Genomic DNA, 23,234 nt, shown 5'->3' with positions numbered 1-23,234 from the left:
GCTGAGCCAGTTGGACATCACATTCAAAACTCCGCAGAAGAGAAAGAAAATGTTTCACTATTTGAAAAAATTAAAATTGGATAAAATTTGTTTACAAGAAACTCACATCAAGAAGAAAGATTCCAAATATTTGATTTGTAAAAATTTGGGTGAAGAATTTATTTCGGCTGGATTGAAAAAAATAAATGGTGTTGTTCTCTATATTAACCCACAATTGTCTCCTAAATTGATATTATCGGATGATAGTGGCAGATTTGTGGGGGTTGAAATTACCTTACAGGGGATAAAAATTTTGATAGTGGGTATCTATGCCCCCAATGAAGATAAAACAAGGTTTTACACGGGACTTATGGAAAAATTGTTAGATTTCTCATATGATCACTGGTGTGTTATGGGTGATTGGAATGGAGTAATCTCACCACAAATTGACAGACTTTCTGAGAAAAACATTAAAGAGACACAGGGTAAATTACCGAAGATTTGCTTTGAGTTGATGGAAAATTTAGAATTGGTGGATACCTGGAGATACATAAATGATAACGCAAAGGAATTCACTTATTTTTCAGAAAGACACAAAGCATTCTCGAGGATTGACATGATTTGGATGTCTAAAAATCTAGTGAAAGACATCTCCAAGATGGACATATTACCAAAAACTTTCTCTGATCATAATCCTGTGATATTAACTTTTAAAAAGAAAAATCTTGGATTTAGATGGAGACGAAATGAATCTTTATTACAGAATGATAAAGTAGTACAAGAATGTAAGAAGAAATTAAAAGAGTTTTTTGAACATAATTTACATAAAGGAACAGATGAAAATATTGTTTGGGATACAAGTAAAGCATTCATGAGGGGATATTTTATTAAATGCAACTCTGAATTAAAAAAGAAGAAACAACAGAAAATGCAATTAATCTTGGAAGAAATAAAACAAAAAGGGAAGAATTGAAAAAGAATCCAACTAAAGTTTTTATTGTAAATCAAATTAAAATGTTACAGAATCAGTATCAATGCTGACAGTGAGAGAAATTGAAAGGAAAATAAATTTTGCTAAACAAAGGACTTTTGAATTTGCAAATAAACCAGGGAAATGGTTAGCATATAAATTAAGAAAAGAACGACAAAAAAATCTTATTTTAAAGATACAAGAAGGAGATGAGATGTTGACGGATAACGCAAAAATTCAAAAGGTTTTTCATCAGTATTATTCAACTTTATACAAGTGTCAGGAAATTCCCTCTGAAAAAATAGAAGAGTACATATCTAAACAGAATTTGCCTAAAATTACAGATTTTCAGAGACAAGCCATTAATGGCCCTATCACGCCAAGAGAGATATCTGAAGCTATAAGTAAAATTAAATTAGGAAAGGCGCCAGGACCGGATGGGTTATCAGCAGTGTACTACAAATGTTTAGAGCAGGAACTCTTGTTACCTGAGTTTCAGTTGGTTCAGCTCGAGGACGTGGACAAGGTGCTTGGACAGGTTCGTGCGACCACTTCGGTACTGGATCCTTGCCCTCTTGGCTAATTAAAACTAGCAAGGAAGGAACAGTTGGCTGGGCCAAGGAAGTGATTAATGCCTCTTTACGAGAGGGAGTGGTCCCTGGCTGTCTGAAAGAGGCGGCAGTGAGACCACTCCTGAAAAAACCTTCCTTGGACCCTGAGGATGTCAGCAGCTACAGACCAGTAGCCAATGTTCCGTTCCTGGGCAAGATCCTGGAACGTGTGGTTGCTGACCAGCTCCAGGCGCTATTGGATGAAACCGATTATCTAGATCCATTTCAATCGGGGTTCAGGCCTGGTTTTGGCACTGAGACTGCCTTGGTCGCCCTGTTTGATGACCTATGTCGGGAGAGAGACAGAGGGAGTGTAACTCTGTTGATTCTCCTTGACCTCTCAGCGGCTTTTGATACCATTGACCATGGTATCCTTCTGGAGAGGCTTGCGGAATTGGGAGTTGGAGGCACTGCTTGGCAGTGGTTCCGCTCCTACTTAACGGGTCGTCTCCAGAAGATAGTGCTTGGGGAACATTGCTCGACACCGTGGGTTCTCCAATGTGGGGTCCCGCAGGGTTCGGTTCTGTCTCCCATGCTTTTTAACATTTATATGAAGCTGCTGGGGGCGGTCATCAGGAGTTTTGGAGTGCGTTGTCATCAGTATGCTGATGACACGCAGCTCTACTTCTCCTTTACATCTTCTTCAGGTGAGGCAGTCGACATGCTGAACCGTTGCCTGGCTGCGACAATGGACTGGATGAGAACTAACAAACTGAGACTCAATCCTGACAAGACTGAGATGCTGTTGGTGGATGGTTTCTCTGATCGGATGGTGGATATATACCCTGTCCTGGATGGGGTTACACTCCCCCTAAAGGAACAGGTGCGTAGTCTGGGAGTCATCTTAGACTCTTCCCTCACACTTGAGGCTCATGTAGCCTCGGTGGCCCGGAATGCGTTCTACCAACTTCGGTTGGTAGCCCAGCTACGTCCCTATCTGAGTAAGGAGGACCTCTCATCAGTGGTACATGCTATGGTAACCTCGCGTCTGGACTACTGCAATGCGCTTTACGTAGGGCTACCTTTGAAGACGATTCGGAAGCTACAGCTAGTGCAAAATGCGGCAGCCAGACTGCTAACAAGAACTAAGCAGTCTGAGCATATAACACCTGTGCTAGCCCGTTTGCACTGGCTTCCAATATGCTTCTGGGCCAGATTCAAAGTGTTGGTACTTACCTATAAAGCCTTATACGGCGCGGGACCACGATATCTGTCGGAACGCCTCTCCCGATATGAACCGGCCCGTACACTACGGTCTACTACGAAGGCCCTCCTCCGGGTTCCGACTCATAGGGAAGCCCAGAGAGTGGTGACAAGATCTAGGGCCTTCTCAGTGGTGGCCCCCGAACTATGGAATGGTTTTCCCGAGGAGGTGCGCCTGGCGCCGACACTATCATCTTTTCGGCGCCAGGTTAAAACCTTTCTCTTCTCTGAGGCATTTTAATTCCTGTTAATTGTAAATTATTATATTTTGATTTTAGACTGTACAGTTTTGTGTACAGTTTTGTGTTATTTTTATTGTATTTTTAATGTTCACCGCCCAGAGAGCTGTTGCTAGTCAGGCGGTATATAAGCTTAAATAAATAAATAAATAAATAAATTACCTTTACAGTATACAATGAATTCTATTTTGCAAGAGGGGAAGATTCCTGATAGTTGGAAAAATGCTAATATAACATTAATACCTAAAGAGGAGCAGGACCTAACTAAAACAAAAAATTATCGGCCGATATCTTTATTGAATAATGATTATAAAATATTTACAATGATTTTGGCAGAAAGAATGAAAATAATATTGCAACAATTTATCCAGGAAGATCAATCGGGTTTCTTACCTAAAAGACAACTACGTGATAACGTCAGGAATGTTTTGAATGTGTTGGAATATTTAGAACAACGAAATGATAAACAAGCAGCTTTGATCTTTTTAGATGCTGAGAAAGCATTTGATAATTTGAATTGGAAATTTATGTTTAAGGTTCTGGAGCAAATGGATTTTGGAGATAATTTTATTAAATGGATTAGATCGATTTATACATCTCAGAAGGCACAGATAATTGTCAACGGGGGCTTAACGGATTCATGTGAAATACAAAAGGGTACAAGACAGGGATGTCTGTTATCTCCCCTTTTATTTATCTTGGTCTCAGAAGTGCTGCTTAGAGATATAAGGCAAGATAAAAGGATTTCGGGATTAAAGATAAAAAAAGAAGTATATAAATTGAGAGCATTTGCTGATGATTTGATGATTGTATTAGAAAATCCTTTGGAAGGAATTAATGTATTGATGGATAAATTAAAAGAATTTGGACCGTTAGCAGGATTTAAGATTAATAATCAAAAAACAAAGATGTTGGTGAAAAATTTATCTCTAAGGGAACAAAAAGAGTTAATGGACAAGACAGATTTCACAATAGAGAAAAAGTTGAAATATCTAGGTATTATTATGACAAATAAACATTCAAAGTTGTTTCATAATAATTATGAAAAATTATGGACAGAGATTAAGAAAGATATGTCAAGATGGGATAAACTACAGTTGTCATTAATGGGTAGAATATCTGTGATAAAAATGAATGTATTACCGAGAATGATGTTTTTGTTTCAAACAATACCTGTAATATCCTCTGATTTACCTTTTAAACAATGGCAAAAAGATATTTCTAAATTTGTATGGCAGGGAAAAAAACCAAGAGTTAAATTTAAACTATTACAAGATTCCAAAGAAAGAGGAGGATTGGGACTACCAAATCTGAGACTTTATTTTGCTGCTTGTTGTTTGGTCTGGATAAAAGAATGGATTTTACTGAGGAATAAAAGACTATTGGATTTGGAGGGCCACAACCTGAAGTGGGGATGGCATGGATATCTATGGTATGACAAAGTAAAAGTAAATGTAGACTTTAATAATCATTTTATAAGACGTCCTTTGTTGAAAATATGGAATAGATATAAACCAAGGTTTTGTTCCAAAATACCATTATGTGTCTCAAGTCAAGAAGCGTTCTATAGAAGAGAAATGGCCGGAAAAGAGAAATGGTTAACTTATCAAGAACTATTAGAAAATGTACATGGAGAATATATAATGAAACAGAGAGAACAACTAATAAAGGAAGGATATAGTTCTCAATGGTTTGCGTATTTACAATTGTTGGAAAGATATAAAATGGATAAGAAAATGTATGGTTTTGAAATAAGTAAATCTGATTTTGAAATATGTCTGTGTACAAATGATGAATGTATAATTGTGAAAATGTATAAACTTTTGTTAAAAATGGAAATGGAAGAACAAGTAAAAGAGTTTATGGTAAAATGGGCAAAAAATTTTGGTTATAACATACAAATGGATCAATGGGAAAATATGTGGAAAAAAGGATTGAAATTTACACTATGTTACAATCTTAAAGAATTTTTTTATAAAATGATGTATCGTTGGTACATGACTCCAGAAAAGTTGTCAAAAATGTATAGCAATGTTCCTAATGTTTGTTGGAAATGTAAACACCGAGAAGGATCTATGTGGTGGTTGTGTAAACAGGCGAAATCATTTTGGGCACAGATAGGTAGGATGATGCAAAAAATTCTAAAGATAAATATTCAGTTAAAGCCAGAATTTTTTTTAATTGGGTTTTATGGATAAACAAATCGAAAAGAAATATGGAAGAATAATATTATATATGATTACGGCAGCAAGATTATTATATGCACAAAAGTGGAAAATGGAATCAACACCAACAACGGAAGAATGGTTATTGAAATTAATGGACTTAGAAGAGATGGATAAATTGACATGCTTACTTAGAGAAAACTCTATAGATACATTTCTTAAGGAATGGAAGCCTCTCTTAGACTTTTTGCTGAAAGATCAAAATGAAATGATGATAATCGGATTTGATGATTAATTAAGATAGCCTATGGAGAAAAGTGATCTTGTATGTATTAAGGGACAGGTTTGATATATATTATATACTTATAGCTGATCTGCGACAAATCGGAAGTCAAGATTTTTATTGTACTATTATGTTTTTGTTTTTGACTTTGTTTTGTTTTGTTTTCTGAAACTTTGAATAAAAATTATTAAAAAAAAACAAAAAACAAAAAAACAAAACTCCGCTGCGGTGTTCTGCCCTCAACAACATCAGATAACTTTCGGCCCAGTTAAAGATCTGGGTCGCTTCCACCTGGAGAGTTTGTGACCTGGCTCCCCCTTGCCTGTTCAAATGTGATTTTACGCAGGTGTTGTCTGTCTGGATCAATACATGTTCCAAAAGGAACATTGGTTGAAAGTGTTAAAGAGCCAGATGGACAGCTCTTAGTTCCAGCCAGTTGATGCTCTGGCTCTCCTCTGACCTGGACCAGACACCTTGGACAAAGCGGGAATTGTTGTGGGGGGCCCAGCCAGTCAGGCTGGCATCCGTGGTTATTATAGTCTCGTCTGGTTCTCGGAATGGAGTTCCGTTGCTGAGATTTTGAATTGTCACACACCATTGGAAGGAAGAATGCAGTGAGGGATCCAGGAGGATATCCTGATGGTTGGAGTTGGCAATGTCCCACTGAAATGGCAATAAGGCCCACTGGAGGGCCAAGTATGATGCCGACCCACTGTGAATGGTGGATAATAACATCCCCAGAGCCTTTGCTAGAAACATCACATCTGCCCTCGAGCAACGCATCAGGTAGTACCATATCTCTGATGGTTGCAATGCGCTCTGGTGAGAGGAAGACCATGGCCTGTGCCGTGTCCAGTATTGCTCCCAGATGCTGCAGAAATTGAGTTGGATCTAGTTGGCTCTTGTCGATGTTGACCAGCCAACTGTGGGTCCTCAGAACCTCGAGAGTGCAGTGAACCTGAGTGTGGGCCTGGTCCCTGGAGTCCGCCTGGAGCAGCAGATTGCCCAGGCAGGGATAAATATGGACCACCTGGAGGCAGAGGTGAGCCACCAGGGTGACCATTACTTTGGTGAATACTCTCAGGGCCAATGAGAGTCCCAACAGCATTGCCCAGTAATAAAAGTGATGCTGGCCAAAGGTAAACCTTAGGAACTGTCTGTGGTTGGGACAGATTGGGATGTGGAGGTAGGTTGATGAAGGCCAGAAAGTCCCCCTCCTACAGAGATTCTATAATAGACGTGAGAGACTCCATTTTGAACTGTCGATACTTCACAAAGCAGTTGACAAACTTGAGGTCTAAGATGGCCCTCCATGACAGATCTCTCTTGGGAACTGCAAACAAAATGGAGTACACCCCCCCCCAAGCGCTCTGCTGGCAGTACTGGTTCTATTGCAGCTATGTCGAGTAGATGTCCTATTGCTTCCTAAATGATCTTCCATCTTTCTCAAGAGCGGGGAATGGGAGAGGAAAGGATGTGTCCGGGGGGATTAACCCAAACTCTATTTTGTAATCTTGAGAAAAAAGATCTTGGACCCAAGAGACCCCTGTTAAACTCCGCTAGTGTTTTGCATAATGGAGCAATCTGCCTCCGACAGGGATGACGTCAGTATTGCCTGTGCTGATGAGATCCTCTTCCATATGATGAAGAGGAAGGTTCCTGTCATCCCTGGTGCTGAGCTTTGCCCTGGAATCACTCTTTGAGCCAGGTTCCCCTGGGAGAACGAAAGGCGGTAAATCAAGAATCACGGCCTTGCCCCCCAGGCAGCACTCCTCAAAAAGGCTGGAAAGGGCAGTATGGGGCAAACCTTCTGAATGGCCTGCAATTGTTCTTCTTGGTTGTGGCCAATACTAGCTTTTGCTTGTCTTTAGGGTCCACAAAAACTGCTTTGAGGGCCTCTTCGCCGAACAGCAATGTCCCCAAGTATGGGGCTGTAGACAAGTTGACCCTGGCCATAGTATCAGCGTCCCAGTGCCAAAGCCAGAGTGTTTGCCAAGCCACTACTTCTGTGGCTAGTGCCCATGTTCCTAGCTGAGTTGCGTCCAAGGTGGTGTCAGCCACAAACGCTGCAGTCTTGTGTAGTTTCACCAGGACCCTTCTGAGTTTGACCGGATCCGGATTAGGTTCATCTAAGAGTCTGTCCAGCCACATCATAGAGGCTCTTGAGAAAATGGAGGCTGCAGCAGAGGCCCAAATAGTATAAGCGGTAGCCTCATGATTTTTACGTAGAGCAAAGTCTAGCCTTCATTTGGAAGGATCCTTGAGCTGGGAGTTCCCTTCTTTTGGGAGGAGAGACCTGGATACCAAACTAGAAATCGGATCATCTATCCCTGGAAAGTTCAAGCGATTCATGAACTCTGGAGCCAAGGCGTAGTGTCTGTTGGCCGATGCTGAAAAATGGTGTGCTTGCAACGGGCGAGCTCATTCCTCCTTGGCCATCTTGTTGATGGGATCTGGCAATGGAAGGAAGTGATCTGCTGATCTGGGAGATCTCAAGACCCTGGTCCCCTTCACGGGAGGAGTGGTAGGTTCGGTTTGCGAAGATTGAAGACCTAACGTGTCCAGGACTTTACGAAAGAGTGGAAAGTAGTCGGCAGAATCGAAAAGATGATAGGATGAGTCCTCCTCCACTTCTGAATCACTGCTCCACTCATCTCCCTTGGCCTGAAGAGAGCACTAAGGATCCCCTAACCCTGTCACCTCACCTCCAAATCTGCCTCTGGTGATACTGAAGGAATTTGGTGAAGGTGGTGGAGTGTCATCATTACAACAGTGCTGCCCAATAGCGCTGGTACGAAGGTGCGCATAGTGCGATCCCCGAGAGCCTGAGACAGGCTGAGCCAGTGACTGCTTGAGAGACGGAATCCAACAGGGCATCCTTCAACTGGGAGACAAATTCCGGAGTCAACTGCAACCCCAGCAGAGGGAAAAGAGTGGCCATCTGAGGGTCCAAGGGCACTGGCTGTACTTGTTGAGGCAGAGGCGGCTACAATTGTTGAGGCAGAGGCGCAAGAGACTCATCAGACTAATGAGACATGTGGGCTCTAGCCATTGACATAGATTGAGATGGACAGTCCAAAATTGATTGGTTAGGAAACCCTTCAAACTCCTCCTCTGATGACCCAGTGGGTGAATGAAAGAGGGCTGCCAACTTCTCTTGGCCAGCTTCCTCTTAGGCTGGAACTGACACATATCATGCTCGCCTGGCAGCCCTCTGGCTGGACAAGTGTTTGGTTTTAGCTACAGCCTTGGAGTGGAGTCTGGATTGCTTGTGCTTTGAAAACTTGTGGTGCGACAGGGCCTTGCACTGCTGTTTTGCCCCTAGCGCTTGGGCTGTGTATGGCAGCTGATCCGCCATAATATACATGCACAAGAGTGTGGGGTGTGGTCAACACACACACTAGAAGAGGGGTGTGGTGTGAACAGGGGCACTGGTACACGCCCACGGACGAGGGGAGAGGTACAGCCCCAAGTGCACTGCTAGCGACAAGGTACAATGAAGTCAAAACTCAGGTACACGCACACAGTGGGAGGGGTACGGTACTGCTCCTGTGCATTTATATATCTGGTAGCCTCTCCACCTCCTGGAACTCTTTTTTTTTTTAAATAAAAATAATGTTGGTACAAATATACCCTATATATCTCCCTGTATAAATACAGATACGTTGACCACACAATGCTGAAAGTTGCGACATGTGGAGGGGGGAACTAAAAAGCTCTAAAGGACAAATGCCTTAGAAAAAAAGGTGGGAAAACAGTAAGGCAAACAAATGCGGTTGATTAAAAGGTGGGAAAAGTAAAAAACAAAATGGCGGCCACTGAGTCTGACACTACCAGGCCCCTCAAGGGAGCGCAATGGCGACTTTCATGGTAGCAGAGGCAGTCGCCTGGGGGGGCAGTAATAAAGCAACCACCCCCACAGTCACTGACAGGAGCAAAGAGCCACTGCCACACACTCTAGGTGGGCTGCGTTGACACGCGCTACCACCTCCCCCTTTAACTGAAGCCGCAGCCACAAGCTCCAAAAAGGAGGGGAAGGAAAAAAGCCACCGCCTGGGGCAAGAGGAAAAGAGGCCACTGCTGCGAGCTCCAAGCGGGCTGCAGTTGCAAGTGCTGCTGATCAGAACTGCCGTGCACTCCAGGTGGGCAGCAGTAGTGGGCACAACTGACCCAGAAGCACAAGGTGTGGGGGGAGGAAGCCGCCGCCGCGAGGCCAAGCAGGGTGAGAATAGAAGTCGCCACCGTGAGTTTCAGACTAGCTGATTATGTTGGCGGGCACAGTAACAGGCCCTCCAACCCGAGCCTGAAAGTGAGGGAGGGGTAGCCGCCGCCGCGAGCTCCAAGTGAGCCATGCTCATGGTCCGGATGGGCTGCTGTCCCCCCCCCAAGAAAGAGGGTGAGGCAGGGTAGAGATGAGGAGGTGGGGGGAAACAACCAAAACCAACTACCCCAAACCAACCCAAACTACCCCAAAATGGATGAAGGTGAAAGAGGAGGGAGGGGGAAAAAGCTGGGAAAAAACTAACAACAGCCTCCAGCCCCAAACACACTACACGTGGATATAACTGCCTCAGATGAGGGCAAGAATGAAATGGAGTGGGAGGGGCATGGATGCCCCAGGTCTTGACTTCAGTACATTCTTGCCTCCAGACGCTAGATAGCGCTATAACCCACGTGATCGCATGCTACCTAGGGAAAATAAGATTGCTATTGCTGTGGTAACAGTGAAGAAATGGAGTGAGAGCGGCTTCTTCCATTCTTCTGAAGAAATGCTATCTATCAATCAAGCATCCCTCATCTGGCAAGGGCCAATTTCTAAGGCAAGGGAGAAGTTTCCATGAACAGCCTTCCTTAAGAGGGTGCCCCCAGATGTTGGACCACAGCTCCTATTATCCCTGACCATGCTGGCTGGGAATGATGGGAGTTGGAGTCCAACAACATCTCAAAGGCACCAGGTTGAGGAAGTCTACCATAGACATTCCTGATAAGAAACTGAGATCGGATTTATTTATATTTATTTATTATTTGATTTATATCCCGCCCTTCCTCCCAACAGGAGCCCAGGGCAGCAAACAAAAACACTAAAAACACTTTAAAACATCATAAAAACAGACTTTAAAATATATTAAAACAAAACAACTTTAAAAAACGTTTTTTAAAAAAGCTTTAAATATTTTTTTAAAAGGTTTAAAATGTATTTTTTTAAGAAAAAGGTTTAAAAACATATTAAAAAGCAATTCCAACACAGACGCAGACTGTGTAACTAGATGCAACTACCTCTAAATTGCTCTTGCACCCAGCTCTTTCCTTTCTGCCCTTGAACTATGAAAAGACCTGCACCCCTAAGGAGAGAGGAGTAAGAAGCATGCAGCCAGGCGATGGAACACTGAACTGCCATCATGCAGCAGCTCAGCCAAACAAGGCTGGTGCACTTGGCCCTTCCCTTTCTGCCCTTGGGCAGTGAAAAGACCTACAGTTCTGGGATGGGAAGGGTGTAAGGAGTGCACTGCTAGGCAATGCAACAGCTAGTATGTCATCACTCAGCAGTTGGCTGTTGCATTTGGCTCCTCTCTCTCTGCCTTTGGACAATGAAAAGAACAGTGGGAAGGAACTAAGGAATACACAGCCTCCCAATAGACCACCCAGTTGCTAACATTCAGGGAAGTGAGATGGATGAAAGATGATGAGAACAGCTATAATGGCTTAATAGGAAGTAGGATTGGAGAGGCCGGGGGGAGAGGATATGGTACCTCAGAGCAAGCATGCACCTATATTTTTTATATAAGCTACCTTGGGTATAAACGAAGTAATAATGAATCACTTACTGGATGGAGAGATGCATCTATCTCTGCGGCTATTCATTACAAGGATCATTTTGCCTGGAACTAAAATACAGCTTCTTCTTGGGGGTGGGTGGGGGGTGGGGAAGAAGAAGCTGCTTATACAGATATTTCTCATCTGCTGCTGAGATGCAGCTGTTTCAAAGCCAGAACAATTGTTTGCAGAGGGATCCCTCACCTGGCACTGAAATACAACTGCATCTTGGGTCATGCAACAGATTTATTGTGCATTCTAGTGCACACAAGACACTGAAACAGGGTCTTGCATAAACTCAGAAGGAATATTTTTTTGGACCCAAACCCTTAGTGTAGATCAGGCTTTCAGACAACTACAAACATATCACCATAGCTCAAACTTGCTTGAGCCAAGTTCAAAGCGATCAAGCTGAAGCAAACAGTCAGCTATCCAATAAGTCTTTTTCTTCCATTCCATTGTCTTTTTGGCATGTTTATTTGGGACATTTGCAGAAAACAGATGTGAAATGAAAAGGTGACAAAAATTAGGCAACAAAACTAGCATAAATCAGTTAAGAAAACATGCATTATTCAGTGATTAGAGATTTTTGGATGAGTCTGGGTTGTTTTCCTTATCAATAGTATAATATTTACTAATCAGATGGGAAAGACTCCGCAGTGTAGATCTAGATGTATATCCCTTTGCCACAGATGCAAATAATATTTGTTATTAAGGTCTATGAGCTCTTGACCAGTGTGACTTTGATGTTTCAAGTCTTGCTTGCTGAAAGGTCTACAAGATCCAATAAGATCTACTGTCTATTATAATCAAAGGCTATTTTAGGTTATTGTCACAGAGAGATTCTCTCAGGCAAGCCCATGAGGTACTCTCCAGATGTTGTTAGACTACATCTTCCACCAGTGGTGCCTAGTGTCCATTGAGACTGGTAGGGCAGAAGGCAGGAAGGTCTTTTACTCTGCAGAGTGTGACTCGTGAATTTAGGCTGAAATCAGTGAGAGATACCTCAGAGTAAACCGCTGTGAACCGCCCAGAGAGCCATTGGCTAAGGGCGGTATAGAAATGGAATGAAATAAATAAATAAATAAATAAAATAAACAGTAGACACAGCCAGAGCCAACGACACACAAAGCCTCATTTCTAGTTTTGTCCCCATCCTCCTCCCTCCTGAGGGCAACACTGAGACTGAGGAGAAGGAAGCTGACAGCCAAGGCTGCCCTCTTGACTTAAGAGGGCATGCAGGTGAGGGGTGGCTGAGGGCAGACAGAGATTGGTGGGACAGTGCCCCATTCACCCTAATGGACCAGCCTCCATTGTCTCTCATCATCCCCATGCGAGCAAGGCCAATGGGCAGGGATTACGGGACTTGCAGTCTAATAACATCTGGAGGGCCATAGGTTCCCCACCCCTGCCCAGTGGCTTCCAGAAACGCTGTTGTCCCGGTTATAAGTTGGTGAAACTGCTGGATGAGAAACTGACACATTTTCTGAGAAACCAATATGCTACTGATAGGCTCAATTAGGACTATTAGAAAAGATGCTTTTCTCAGCTTTTGACTGTGTGTTTTCATTTCAAGATGGCTTGGTCAGCGCAGGATATATATGACTTTCTTGCTATTGTTCTCTGAGCTGATTGCTCCCTGCAAACTCATGCAGTAATGTGCAAACTCGTGTGTAATATGAATGCTGACTCATGTAATCTGAACCAGGATATAAACTGGTGCCAAAAATAAGTGTATGCTGTTTCACTGCTGACTTTCTGCAAGAAGAGGAAAACATTTGGATATGCCAAATTTCCTGCAAAAAAATAAAATAAAATAAAAGATGCTACTCTCTTTGGGAAAGAATGGGAAACAAAACCAGGAGGTACAAGTTAAGCAAAGCAAGAGATGCAGAAGGTCAGGCACATCTATTGTATTGTGTTAGTAATGGCATGTTTGCTGCACTGGGCTCCTTGGAGTAGGTGTGGGATATCAATTTAAGAAATCATCATTTAATAAATCATCATCATCATCATTATAAACTAGGACAGGGTTGCCAACTTTTCAGCCAGGCTCTATAGCTGTGCAATGTAACCCTCTGAAGAAAGGCAACCCAGCTTCAGAAGTAGCATCTATTGTGTGTGCCTGTCTGGGAAAACCAATACTGTGAGTTGGAGAACCTAGAACCTTAGAATATGTGAATATACCTTTGGTATGAATCTTTTCTAATAAGAGCAAACCACTGTATGTTGAATAGGGATTCTCATTCAAAATATCTGTATAGCTACATTTTGTACTGGTTTACATCTGTAACCTGGAAAGTGATTGCTGAAATTGTAGCTCTCATATGGCTAATTAATATTCCTATCTATAGCCATCATTATACACACATATATGGTTTTTGATGACAAGTGATGGAACATGCAGCTAGTGATCAAATGTGAGCACACACAAATAGGTTAGCATCTTTTTCTCTCCCCGCCAATAGCTTTTGTTGCTTATGGCTGAAGGATCTCACATGGCTTGATCAACCATTACAATATTAAACATGATGACTTCCGGGAAGGGTGACTTTGCTTGTGCCTGCTTTTGGGACGGGCTCCCGCCTCAAAAGAAGCTTATTCAGATATAAATCAGTCAGAACATTTTTTTTTGACTGATGAAATTTCTCCCGGGCAGGGAGAAACGTAGAGATCAACCTCAAAAGCCTGTTTTTGTTGGGAGGACTGGATTTCATTAATTTATGAGATAAGGTCCAGCCAACAATGCCGGACGGACTTTCGAACAAGCTCTATCTGTTTAAGCGATACGTTTATCTTTTCTTTAAAGAGAGAACGGACTAACAGGCAAGCACCCTTCTTTCTATTATTTTTTTTACTTGGTCTAAATTGTTGCAGCAAAAGGAGATTTGTCAGATTGATCGGCTTTGGACAACTTCTGGGTGAGCTATAACTCTTCTCTGTTATTCACGAAATTAACAGCTTATCTCTATTTCTATTGCAAAAAGCTGTCCTGGAAGTGCATTCTAAAGATATAAACAGAAGAGGGATTTCTATTCCTGATTTCTATTCCGAGGAATATTATATTGTCTGGGACTATTCTCTTTTTGGTCTATTTTATTTTGACGAATCTGCTTCTTCACGACGCCACTAACTGTTTTGATGCTGGGAACTAAATTTGTTTTGCATTCTTGAACATAGAGAGATAAGGCAGGCTGCTCTGTTTATACTGTGATGTCATCAAGCCTGGAATATTAACCCAATTGTTGCTGAAATAAGAAGTGGTTCTTCTTTATTTTTGTTTTGCTTTGTTTTCGTGGTTTTAAAAATGGCAATCAAGAAAGTGGCTGAGAATCTGGAAGTAACTATGTTTCAGAAAATAATGGATGAGATTGAGATAACGAAACAAACCCTGCGACAGGGTAGTAAGGAGCTGAAAACTGAACTGAGCAAAATGACGCAGGAGCTTAAAGAAATAGGGGATCCTGTGAGAGAGGACAATGAGATCAGAGATGAGAAAAGAAAAAATAAAGGGAAGATACAAGCCCTGGAGATTGGAACAAATGTGGAATTGGAAAAAGATCTGGAGTTTATGGATTTTAGAAATAAAATCTACTGTTTGGAATTTAACGTTATCTCTGAAGAAATTAATGAAGATATTAGAGATAAAGTTATCAATGGCTTGGATAATCTTTTGGACTGGAATGACGTGATGGAATTTGATATAGAGAAAATCTATGGAATTAACTGCAGCCATGTGACAATGGAAAAACTCTCAAGAGATGAGCCAGTGCATTTTGTAAAAAAGAAGAACACAGATATGACTTTACAACAGTATTTCAGCAACTTATTCAGAATGGATGGCAAGAAAATATTTGGGATAGAGGAAATTCCCATCAGACTCTTATTATATGACTATGGCTACGACAGCAAGATTATTATGGAATACTGATAATGGAAGATTGGACACTGAAATTACTGGACTTAACAGGACTATTGGAGATGGAAGATGGAACTAATAGGGATAATGGAATAATGGCTATTGAAATTATTGAACCTAACAGATTTTGATGAGATGGATTAATCGAAATGTTTATTTGGACTATGGTTATGACAATAAGATTATTATAATTATTAACGAGATGGATTAATCGACATGTTTATTTGGAGAAAAATTGATAGATATATTTCTTAAAGAATTGAAACCTCTCTTTGACTTTTTGTGGAAAGAATAAAGTAATGTTTATGAGATTTGATGATTAATTAAGATAACTACTGGAGGAAAGTGATTTTATAATATGATTTAAGAGACAGGATTGTTATATATTGTAGACCTATAACTGATTTGATCTGTGACAAATGGGAAGTCAATATTTTATTTTTTTTGTTTAATTATTTTTCTTTTGTTTTGTTTTTTGTCTTTGAATGTTTTATGATTTTGTTTTGTATGTTTTATGAAAATTTGAATAAAAATTATTGTAAAAAAAAAACAATATTAAACATGATTATAGTTTTTTGGTTTTGTCTTAATTTGTTTTTGAATAGTTTTTCAAAACTAAAAACAATGTTATTTTTACACTGAAGCACAGGGCCTAGCCCAGAAGAAGGGTCACTCCAAAATACATGATTGCCATGGGCAGCCCAAACAAGAGGTGCGGGTACTCTGTACTGGTGAGCATCATCACAAAAGAGTATCCTCACTATACCAGTGATTCCCAAACTCCCCCCCCATGGCCCACTTGAAAATTGCTGATAGTCTTGGTGGACCACTTAGTGATTTTTCAGCCTGTTGTAAAAATTGTAATACCCTGTGCTAGATATGATTTTAATTGTATTTTTATTCCTTTTATTTATTATAATATATTTAATTGCACAACAATTTTGCATTCCATACAATTCAAACTTTGATACAATAGAATACAAGAAATAAAAGAAACAGTAAAATACAGTTAAAGAACAATATGAATATTTAACGTGGACAAGTTGCGGACCGCCTGAATGAAACTCAGACCACAGTTTGGGTTCCCTTGCCCTATACATATTTACATGAGAGCAAGTACCACTGAAGACAATGGGACTTACCTATGACTAAAATGCGTATGTTTGTGCTCCCAGCTAGACCTTGCAGGGTTTTAATGCCTCAGGCCTTACCAGTTGTCCAAATCGTGGTCATCCCCCAGATTCTAAACACACACCTACATTTGAAAGAGATGAGTAGAACTGTCCCCCGTCCCCCCACCCAGTGCCATCAATTCTACTTGTCTCTTTAAAATATGCCGTCCAGAATAGAGTAGCCACATGAGTAAAGCAGGGCTTTTGTTCACCTCACCTTCCCTACAATGGGGCTACTCTTAATGCACTGCATAATGGGATGTGTGTGTGAAAAGCTGACTAGTTCAGATCTATTGTTAGCGTACTCTTTTTCCCATTTCCTGTGGGCACTGTGCTATTTTGCAGTACATCAAACCACTCCCGTAGCTACATTTTCTGAGGGCCAAATTCTCACCTCTTTCTTTATTTCTTCTTCATCCTCCAGAGTCAATGCTGCCAGCTGTTTTGCTCTCTGCTCCATTAAATTCACATATCTGATCGGATTGGACAATGCTTCAATAACATCTGGAAATGAGGCAGAAACTTAGGATCAAACTTTGATTGGGTTTCAAAGGGCAGTATATATGTTTTACAGACACTGAACAATCGTTTCACATCCCAACGGTAGCTTTGCATTTCTAATGAGAAATTTACATTGCCTAGAATTGTCCAAGCTCTATCTGAAAAGGGGGACGGGACTCCTGACTGTACTTTATTATCTACTCCACGTTGACAGGGCAATCCTATACAGGTTTACTCTGAGGTATCTCTCACTGCTTTCAGCCTTAATTCACAAGTGACACACTGCAGAGTAAAAGATGTCCATAGCACTGATTGTGAATATTATTACTATTATATTGCAATTTTTAAAGACAGGGAATTAAGGCACAACTTGAAAGGATCTCCTCCAGATTCCCTGTTTGTTCTGGGATTTGGACTTAGATCTGTCCAGTCTAATCATCAACCATCACCATTCTTAAAATAACTATATCAGGGGTCTAAAATGAAATAGTTGCATTATGGAATTAAAGAACACTGTGTGGAATCCTTGACAATTGTAGCAGTAACTGTACATCTTTCTGGATGACTGACAGCAACATCTTACAACACACATTCCTTCTACAGAGTCTTGATGGCTGTTGAAGTTTGTTACTACAGTTTGTTCTACTGGTCACTGTATGAGCTTTATACAATTTCAGAACACACAAAAATGTTAAAGTTGAAGTTCATGTTTACAGATTTTATAGTTACCTGCATAAGTATCAGGTACATAATCTTTAACCTCTATGTATACAAATAAGGCTGGCAGCATCAATGGCTGATTTCTTTCGTTCCTCAGGCAAATATAGTGATAGCCTGAAAAGAAAGCAGGACAAGATTCACATTATTTTTGTAAAAGACCACTGTAATGAAATAGGTACAAAAATGATCCATGGGATTTTTGCAAATGTTTAATTTGAGCAGAAGACCTGAATTCAGCTCCATGAGTGTGTTGCAATATGTTATAAAGAATGAAGAAGTCACTCCTTTGATCACAGGAGGCCAGTCAACTGCCACATCCCTCTGGACTCAGAGCCTTGAGAAAACTCTGCCTTCCAGAGCTGAAGCCAAGCGGATGCTGGAGTCTTCAAGGACCAATGGCTATTTGGCAGCTGGTCTTAGAAGCTACACACCGTGTAAAATTTCCTATAATACCTTGGGGCTCCTATTGTATTGGGTGTTTCAGGGCATTATGAATAATGGAGAGCTTCCCAGGCCAAGCCATTGCTTCCAGAGAAGCCCACAGCTGGAGGAGGAAATGATGAGCGTGACCCACCCATTGGGGGGGGGAGGAGGCAGCAGCCACCTTGCTGGAGCTGGCCCCCCTGCCTTCATCTCCACAGTTAGGTCTAGAATGTTGCTTTCCACCTTTTTTTAAATGAAACCTCAGGTTTCCAAATATTTTATGGTGCATATGTATCATCAGCAACACCATGCTGTCAAACAGGATTCAGAGATTCATTGTGAAACTACAGATAAGAAATAAACCAAGGTCCCTGAGCAAGGGATGCTACTTCTTAGCATCTCCTGGCATGCTTTATTATAATAGATGTTCAAACTGTGGAAGGCAGGGAATGTTTATTAAGTTAAATGCAGAACTTCCATCCTTAAGTGACTTTTCCTTTTAAAGACAGTTCTGGACACCACTAAAAAGTGGTTGTAAAGAAAACCCTTAATTTTTTTTGCAAATGGGAGCACACATATAGGACTCTCAGAATATAGCCTACTTCCTTGGGGATGAATTCTGGAGCTTCTCTGGGGGTCTATCTTTGTGAATTCTAAAGACAGTTTTTAGCGCCATGGCTACACCTGCTTTTCATTGTGCTAAAAAAAGGAAGAAAAAGTGTTTTTGTGTCCTGGAAGAGCAGCATGGAATTCTTGTTGAAAGCCAAGTTATTCCAATTTCTCTGCAAAACCCTGACTTCATTTTGCCATCATTTTTGTCTGTTAGAAGTAGTTCAGTGAGAGCAAGCTTCCCAAATCTCTCCCTGTTTTAAATTGGGGGCAGTAGCAAGACTAATAGTAGGAGTGTAGGAGGAGTTTAAAATAGAGAGTTTCCTCTCCCCCCCCCCCCGTCTTACGAAGACATGCTGGTTAGTAGCATGTTTGGAAGCAAAGCAAAGCAATTTTAGCAACCATAGAGAAAACTAATTTCCCCTAGAGTGTCCACAAAAATATTTCGGGGGGGGGACAAGGTCTCTGAATTGTTACTACAGGTCACTGGCAATCCATTGCATCCCCATTACATTTAGAATCCCCCCTTTCCCTCCCCCTCCGTAGACATCCTTGTGTCTCATATTAACAACCAGGCTTAGTTTTATTAGTGCATCATCAGGGAGGAGACAGGAGGAAACCCCTCCAAATAGACTCCTTGTGTGCCCCTGCTGCTGGTCTCACCATCAGCTGGAAAGTAAAGGGGGGAGTGTGTTCTGGTGGGCCATGGACTTTCAGGGAGGGCTGGTAGGGGCAGATGGGGCCGCTGAGAATAGTTGAGTGGGAAGTAGGAACTCTCCTCGAACTCAGATTTTAACTGGAGCTGGAGAAGAGTTCTGGAGCTTGTTAAGACCTCCTCTCTTTTCAGGTGGACTTTCCTAAGCTTTCAAAGTTCATTGCTGGCCAGAAGCCTGGTGAAGTCTGTGGGCCTCTCCACTAAGAATGGTATACATAGGAGGATATAGGAACAGACATGGTAATGGGGAAGGGAGCTGATACAATGGAAGCTGGGTTCTCAAGATGCAATAAGCTTGGAAAATACGGAACTGCTGGATTCCTCACAGTTTGGCATTCAAGGTATGTACAGAGCCTGCTGCCTTAGTTCAGTTGGCAGAACTCTTCTTCAAAGGTTCTTAGTATAATTGGATAGACAGCCTGTTCTGAATGAGTTAATACTTCCCTTGTTAGCATGTAGCTTGGAGGTACTCTTCGATTCAGTCTTCTCACTGGAAACCTAAGAGGCTTCAGTGGCACAAAGTACCTACCTCCAGCTATAGCTGCTTCACCAGCTACGGCTGTTCCTGGATTGAGTAGCCTAGCCACAGTAATCCATGCTCTGGTCACCTCCCAATTAGACTACTGTATTGTACTCTACCTTTAATGATTATTCATAAGATGGAACTAGGGCAGAATGCAGCTGCCAGAAAACTGAGCAACATATCTAATTGGAATCATATACCACCAATTCTATAGGATTTGCACTGGTTGTCTACACACCACCAAGCCCATTCAAAATGTTGATGTTAACCTACAAAGCCCTCAACAGCTTAGTTATATTCACTAATAGGCAAAAAACGTTGCCGTTTAAGAATGTACCTATAGCCCACAGATATTTCTATCCAACTTTAAAAAGCAGGGAAATTGGGCAGCTATGGTGAATGCACCAGGGGAGCAGGAGACCTGACCTCCTCTCTGAAATATTGTACTGCCCTACAAATTTGTCAAAATGCAAACACAATTTGGGTTGGTCTTTCACAGTCTAATCCACTTCCTGTGTGGCTTGGAAGAATTTGATAACGTGCCTCTCATATGGTGAGTGGTGGTAACACCTACCATCTCCAAAGATGGAGAATTATATTTTTGTATGTTTGATGGTGTTCTTCTTACTTTGCTTCTTTCCTGTGTTACTAATGTTTCTACAGAGAATCTAATCTAGAAAATTTTATTTCCCACATTATTCATCCTAGAAATCTGTGTCAAATTTATTTTTATTAATTTCAAAGCCTTTTTATTGGTCAGTGTCATATGATGGTGAAGACAGCCTTTTGTGTTTCAGATTGGAGATTATGTTCTATTTTTATTTTGGGTGCATTAGCAGTTGAATCTGAAACTGCAGTTTAATGTAAAATCAGACTGATTATAATATGTTGCTACTTCACCAATGACTGCAGTCACTCTAACCACACTCTAATCACTGTACCACACTAACTTTCAGTGCCAGTTCAAAACGTACCAATTCACTCAGGCCTTCAGAGTATGCTGATTTGATGATGTCAACTGTTCCCAGATGGATATTAATATGGTTTTATTTTTTATTTGGTTTGAATGGTAGTTTGATTTTTTTGTCTGTTTGAATGTCTCTTTCTGAAATCATAACAGATAAATATCTGTTTAGAAACCAAATGAATACTAAATAAATAAATATAATAGGAAACAGATTACCTTAGGAACAGAGAAAGCTGCCTTATCCTGAGTCAGACTGTTGGTCTATCTAACTAAGTATTGCCTACACTGACTGGCAGCAGCTCTCCAGGGTTTGAGGCAGGGAGTCTCTCCCAGCCCTATCTGGAGATGCTGGGGTTGAACCTGGGACCTTCTGCATGCAAGGCAGATGCTCTGCCACTGAGCTATAGCCTTCCTCTTACCTGGTCGAATAGCTGATACCGGCAATATCCGATGACCAATGAATTTTCCTCCTTCTTCATAGACTGCTATCCTCAGACATGCCAGATATGGTAAAACAACCTAAAGAGATATATTTGAAAATAAAAAGCAGTGAGTGTTTTGTGATGTATTTTATGCACAAACCAGGAATAATGAGACACACTGTTCAACAGGCTAATAGTGATAGTCATGTTAAGATGTTCACAGTGTTGCAACAGTTAATTCTTTGGTGAATAAGCAGCTTATTCCATATAACAGTGGAAATAACATGATCTGAAGATCTCAACGCAGTTCTTAAATATCAGAATTAGCTGTTTATATGATATTTTAAAACTATTTACAGTAATTAACACCCTGTTAGTGATTGGGACATTTCTATCAGCTATGCACCTTTGTCATCTCCATATATTTCTCTTTTGTTTGGTCTCTTGGTGGCAGTTGTGATGTCACAGTAGTCCTTCTGGCCGGGCATATGTATCTCAGCAATAATTTGCTCCATTTCCAGAATTTCAGTCTTAACTGATATTACATAGAGTCTTTTAATCCTTATAGTTGACCGCTTCCAGGCAATGTAGAATTGGAGATGAACTGAGTGGTGGAATCCACTGATTCTGGATTCTGGCGTCCATCAGTAGCCCAGACAAAGACACCACAGAAGTGTTGCCTAATGTATAGGCTTTCATATGACACACTTGGTTGAAAAAAATGGCTGACCCATTCTGAGGAACAGGCAGGCAAAATTTATAAGTAGTTCTGATGATTTCATTGTTTTAGGCAGCTGCAAGAAGATCTTGCTTTTCAAGTTAAAGTTCAATACCTGTTTGCTTTGGCAAATAATCTAACATGAATTTACACAATTACATTAAACATGTTTGCAATGGATTTTCATTCTTCCTCTATAATTTCTTTTATTGTTAGAAGCAAAGTGTGGCAGGTTTTTATTTTTATATTTGGCACACAAAAATTAACATATTTTATATTATCTCCCCAGAATTATCTTTAGTTTTGGTGGGGAAAACACACACCTGCCTTCTCAGAGGGCACTTTTCACATCTCTGTAATCGGATAGTATGTAGAGAGCTGCTGAGTGCACTGGCTAAGAGAATGAGCTGTGATCCAAGACGTTGCCACTTCATCTTATCTCAGCCAACTGACTAGCTGAGCCTTAGGCAAGTCAGTTTCTTAACTTCAGCCCGCCTCACCTCTCAGCCCTCCCCATCTCCTGCAATACAGGGACAGTAATATAAGCTTACCTAGCCTGGATGTTGTAAAGATTATATAATAATGTGCGTAAAATTGCTTTGAGTGCTGAGGTTTGGCTTAGAGTGTTATGTGAAACTGAGCCACTGACTGCTTATGAGTTCCTTTATTCTTTCCCAAGTATTCTTTAGCCCAAGCACTCTCACTCTGCGGGGCTTTGTCTCTCGTGTAAGATGCAGCTTGCCTGCGATTATCACAAGGCCATTGCCCAGTAAGATATGGAATAAGGGGTACGGTGATCAATACTGGGAGAACTGGATGATGGTGACCTCTTCCACTTCAGAGAGGCCGTATGCTGGATCCTTCCCCCTGAGGAAGAAGAGACAGTAGGAGAGCAAAACAGTGCTCTCAGGCACTGACTCAAAGGGAATGAGAACTGGGGCAAACAGGATTTTTTTTTAAAAAAAATATCAAATTTTCTGAAGTCACAACTAATAATACTGTGAACATTTTTCTTTTGAGGAAACAAGAAAGCAGGATCAAAAGCCTACCTTCTTAAAAATGATAGCTTCTTCTTCCCATACGGGGTTCACAGCATTGCCTTGTGATGTCTTGGTTTTCAGAGCTTTTCGCCTTGTGTCCACAGGCAGACCAAACATGTCCACTTCTACATATGTCCCAACTTTTTTGTCAGAAAGTAACTGTCCAGAAATGATCTAGAAAGGCAAGACTTAGGCATTCAATGTGATCAGCAGATGGCTTAGTAGATTGCAACGTATCCAA

The 23,234-nt window shown here is 41.2% G+C and overlaps 1 protein-coding gene across 11 annotated transcripts in view; it reads right to left on the bottom strand.

Annotated features, from left to right (window-relative positions):
- Positions 1 to 23,234, bottom strand: part of PLCB1 (phospholipase C beta 1) — a 689,597-nt gene that overhangs the window by 136,882 nt on the left and 529,481 nt on the right. For all 11 annotated transcript variants that reach the window (XR_009762119.1, XR_009762120.1, XM_061622530.1 and 8 more), the window contains 4 exons: positions 23,003 to 23,167; positions 21,233 to 21,332; positions 17,586 to 17,690; positions 16,750 to 16,859 (listed from right to left, as the gene is read on the bottom strand). Coding sequence is in view for 9 of the 11 variants with exons in the window: in XM_061622530.1 (XP_061478514.1) it covers positions 16,750 to 16,859; positions 17,586 to 17,690; positions 21,233 to 21,332; positions 23,003 to 23,167 (480 nt within the window). In the remaining 2 variants the exon portion in view is untranslated. The remainder of the gene's footprint in view (positions 1 to 16,749; positions 16,860 to 17,585; positions 17,691 to 21,232; positions 21,333 to 23,002; positions 23,168 to 23,234) is intronic.

The sequence above is a fragment of the Rhineura floridana genome, chromosome 4 (assembly GCF_030035675.1).
Source record: "Rhineura floridana isolate rRhiFlo1 chromosome 4, rRhiFlo1.hap2, whole genome shotgun sequence".
Classification (NCBI taxonomy): Eukaryota; Metazoa; Chordata; class Lepidosauria; order Squamata; family Rhineuridae; genus Rhineura; species Rhineura floridana.
The sequence above is the reverse complement of the archived record's forward strand: the minus strand, read 5'-3'. Positions and strand labels throughout refer to the sequence as shown.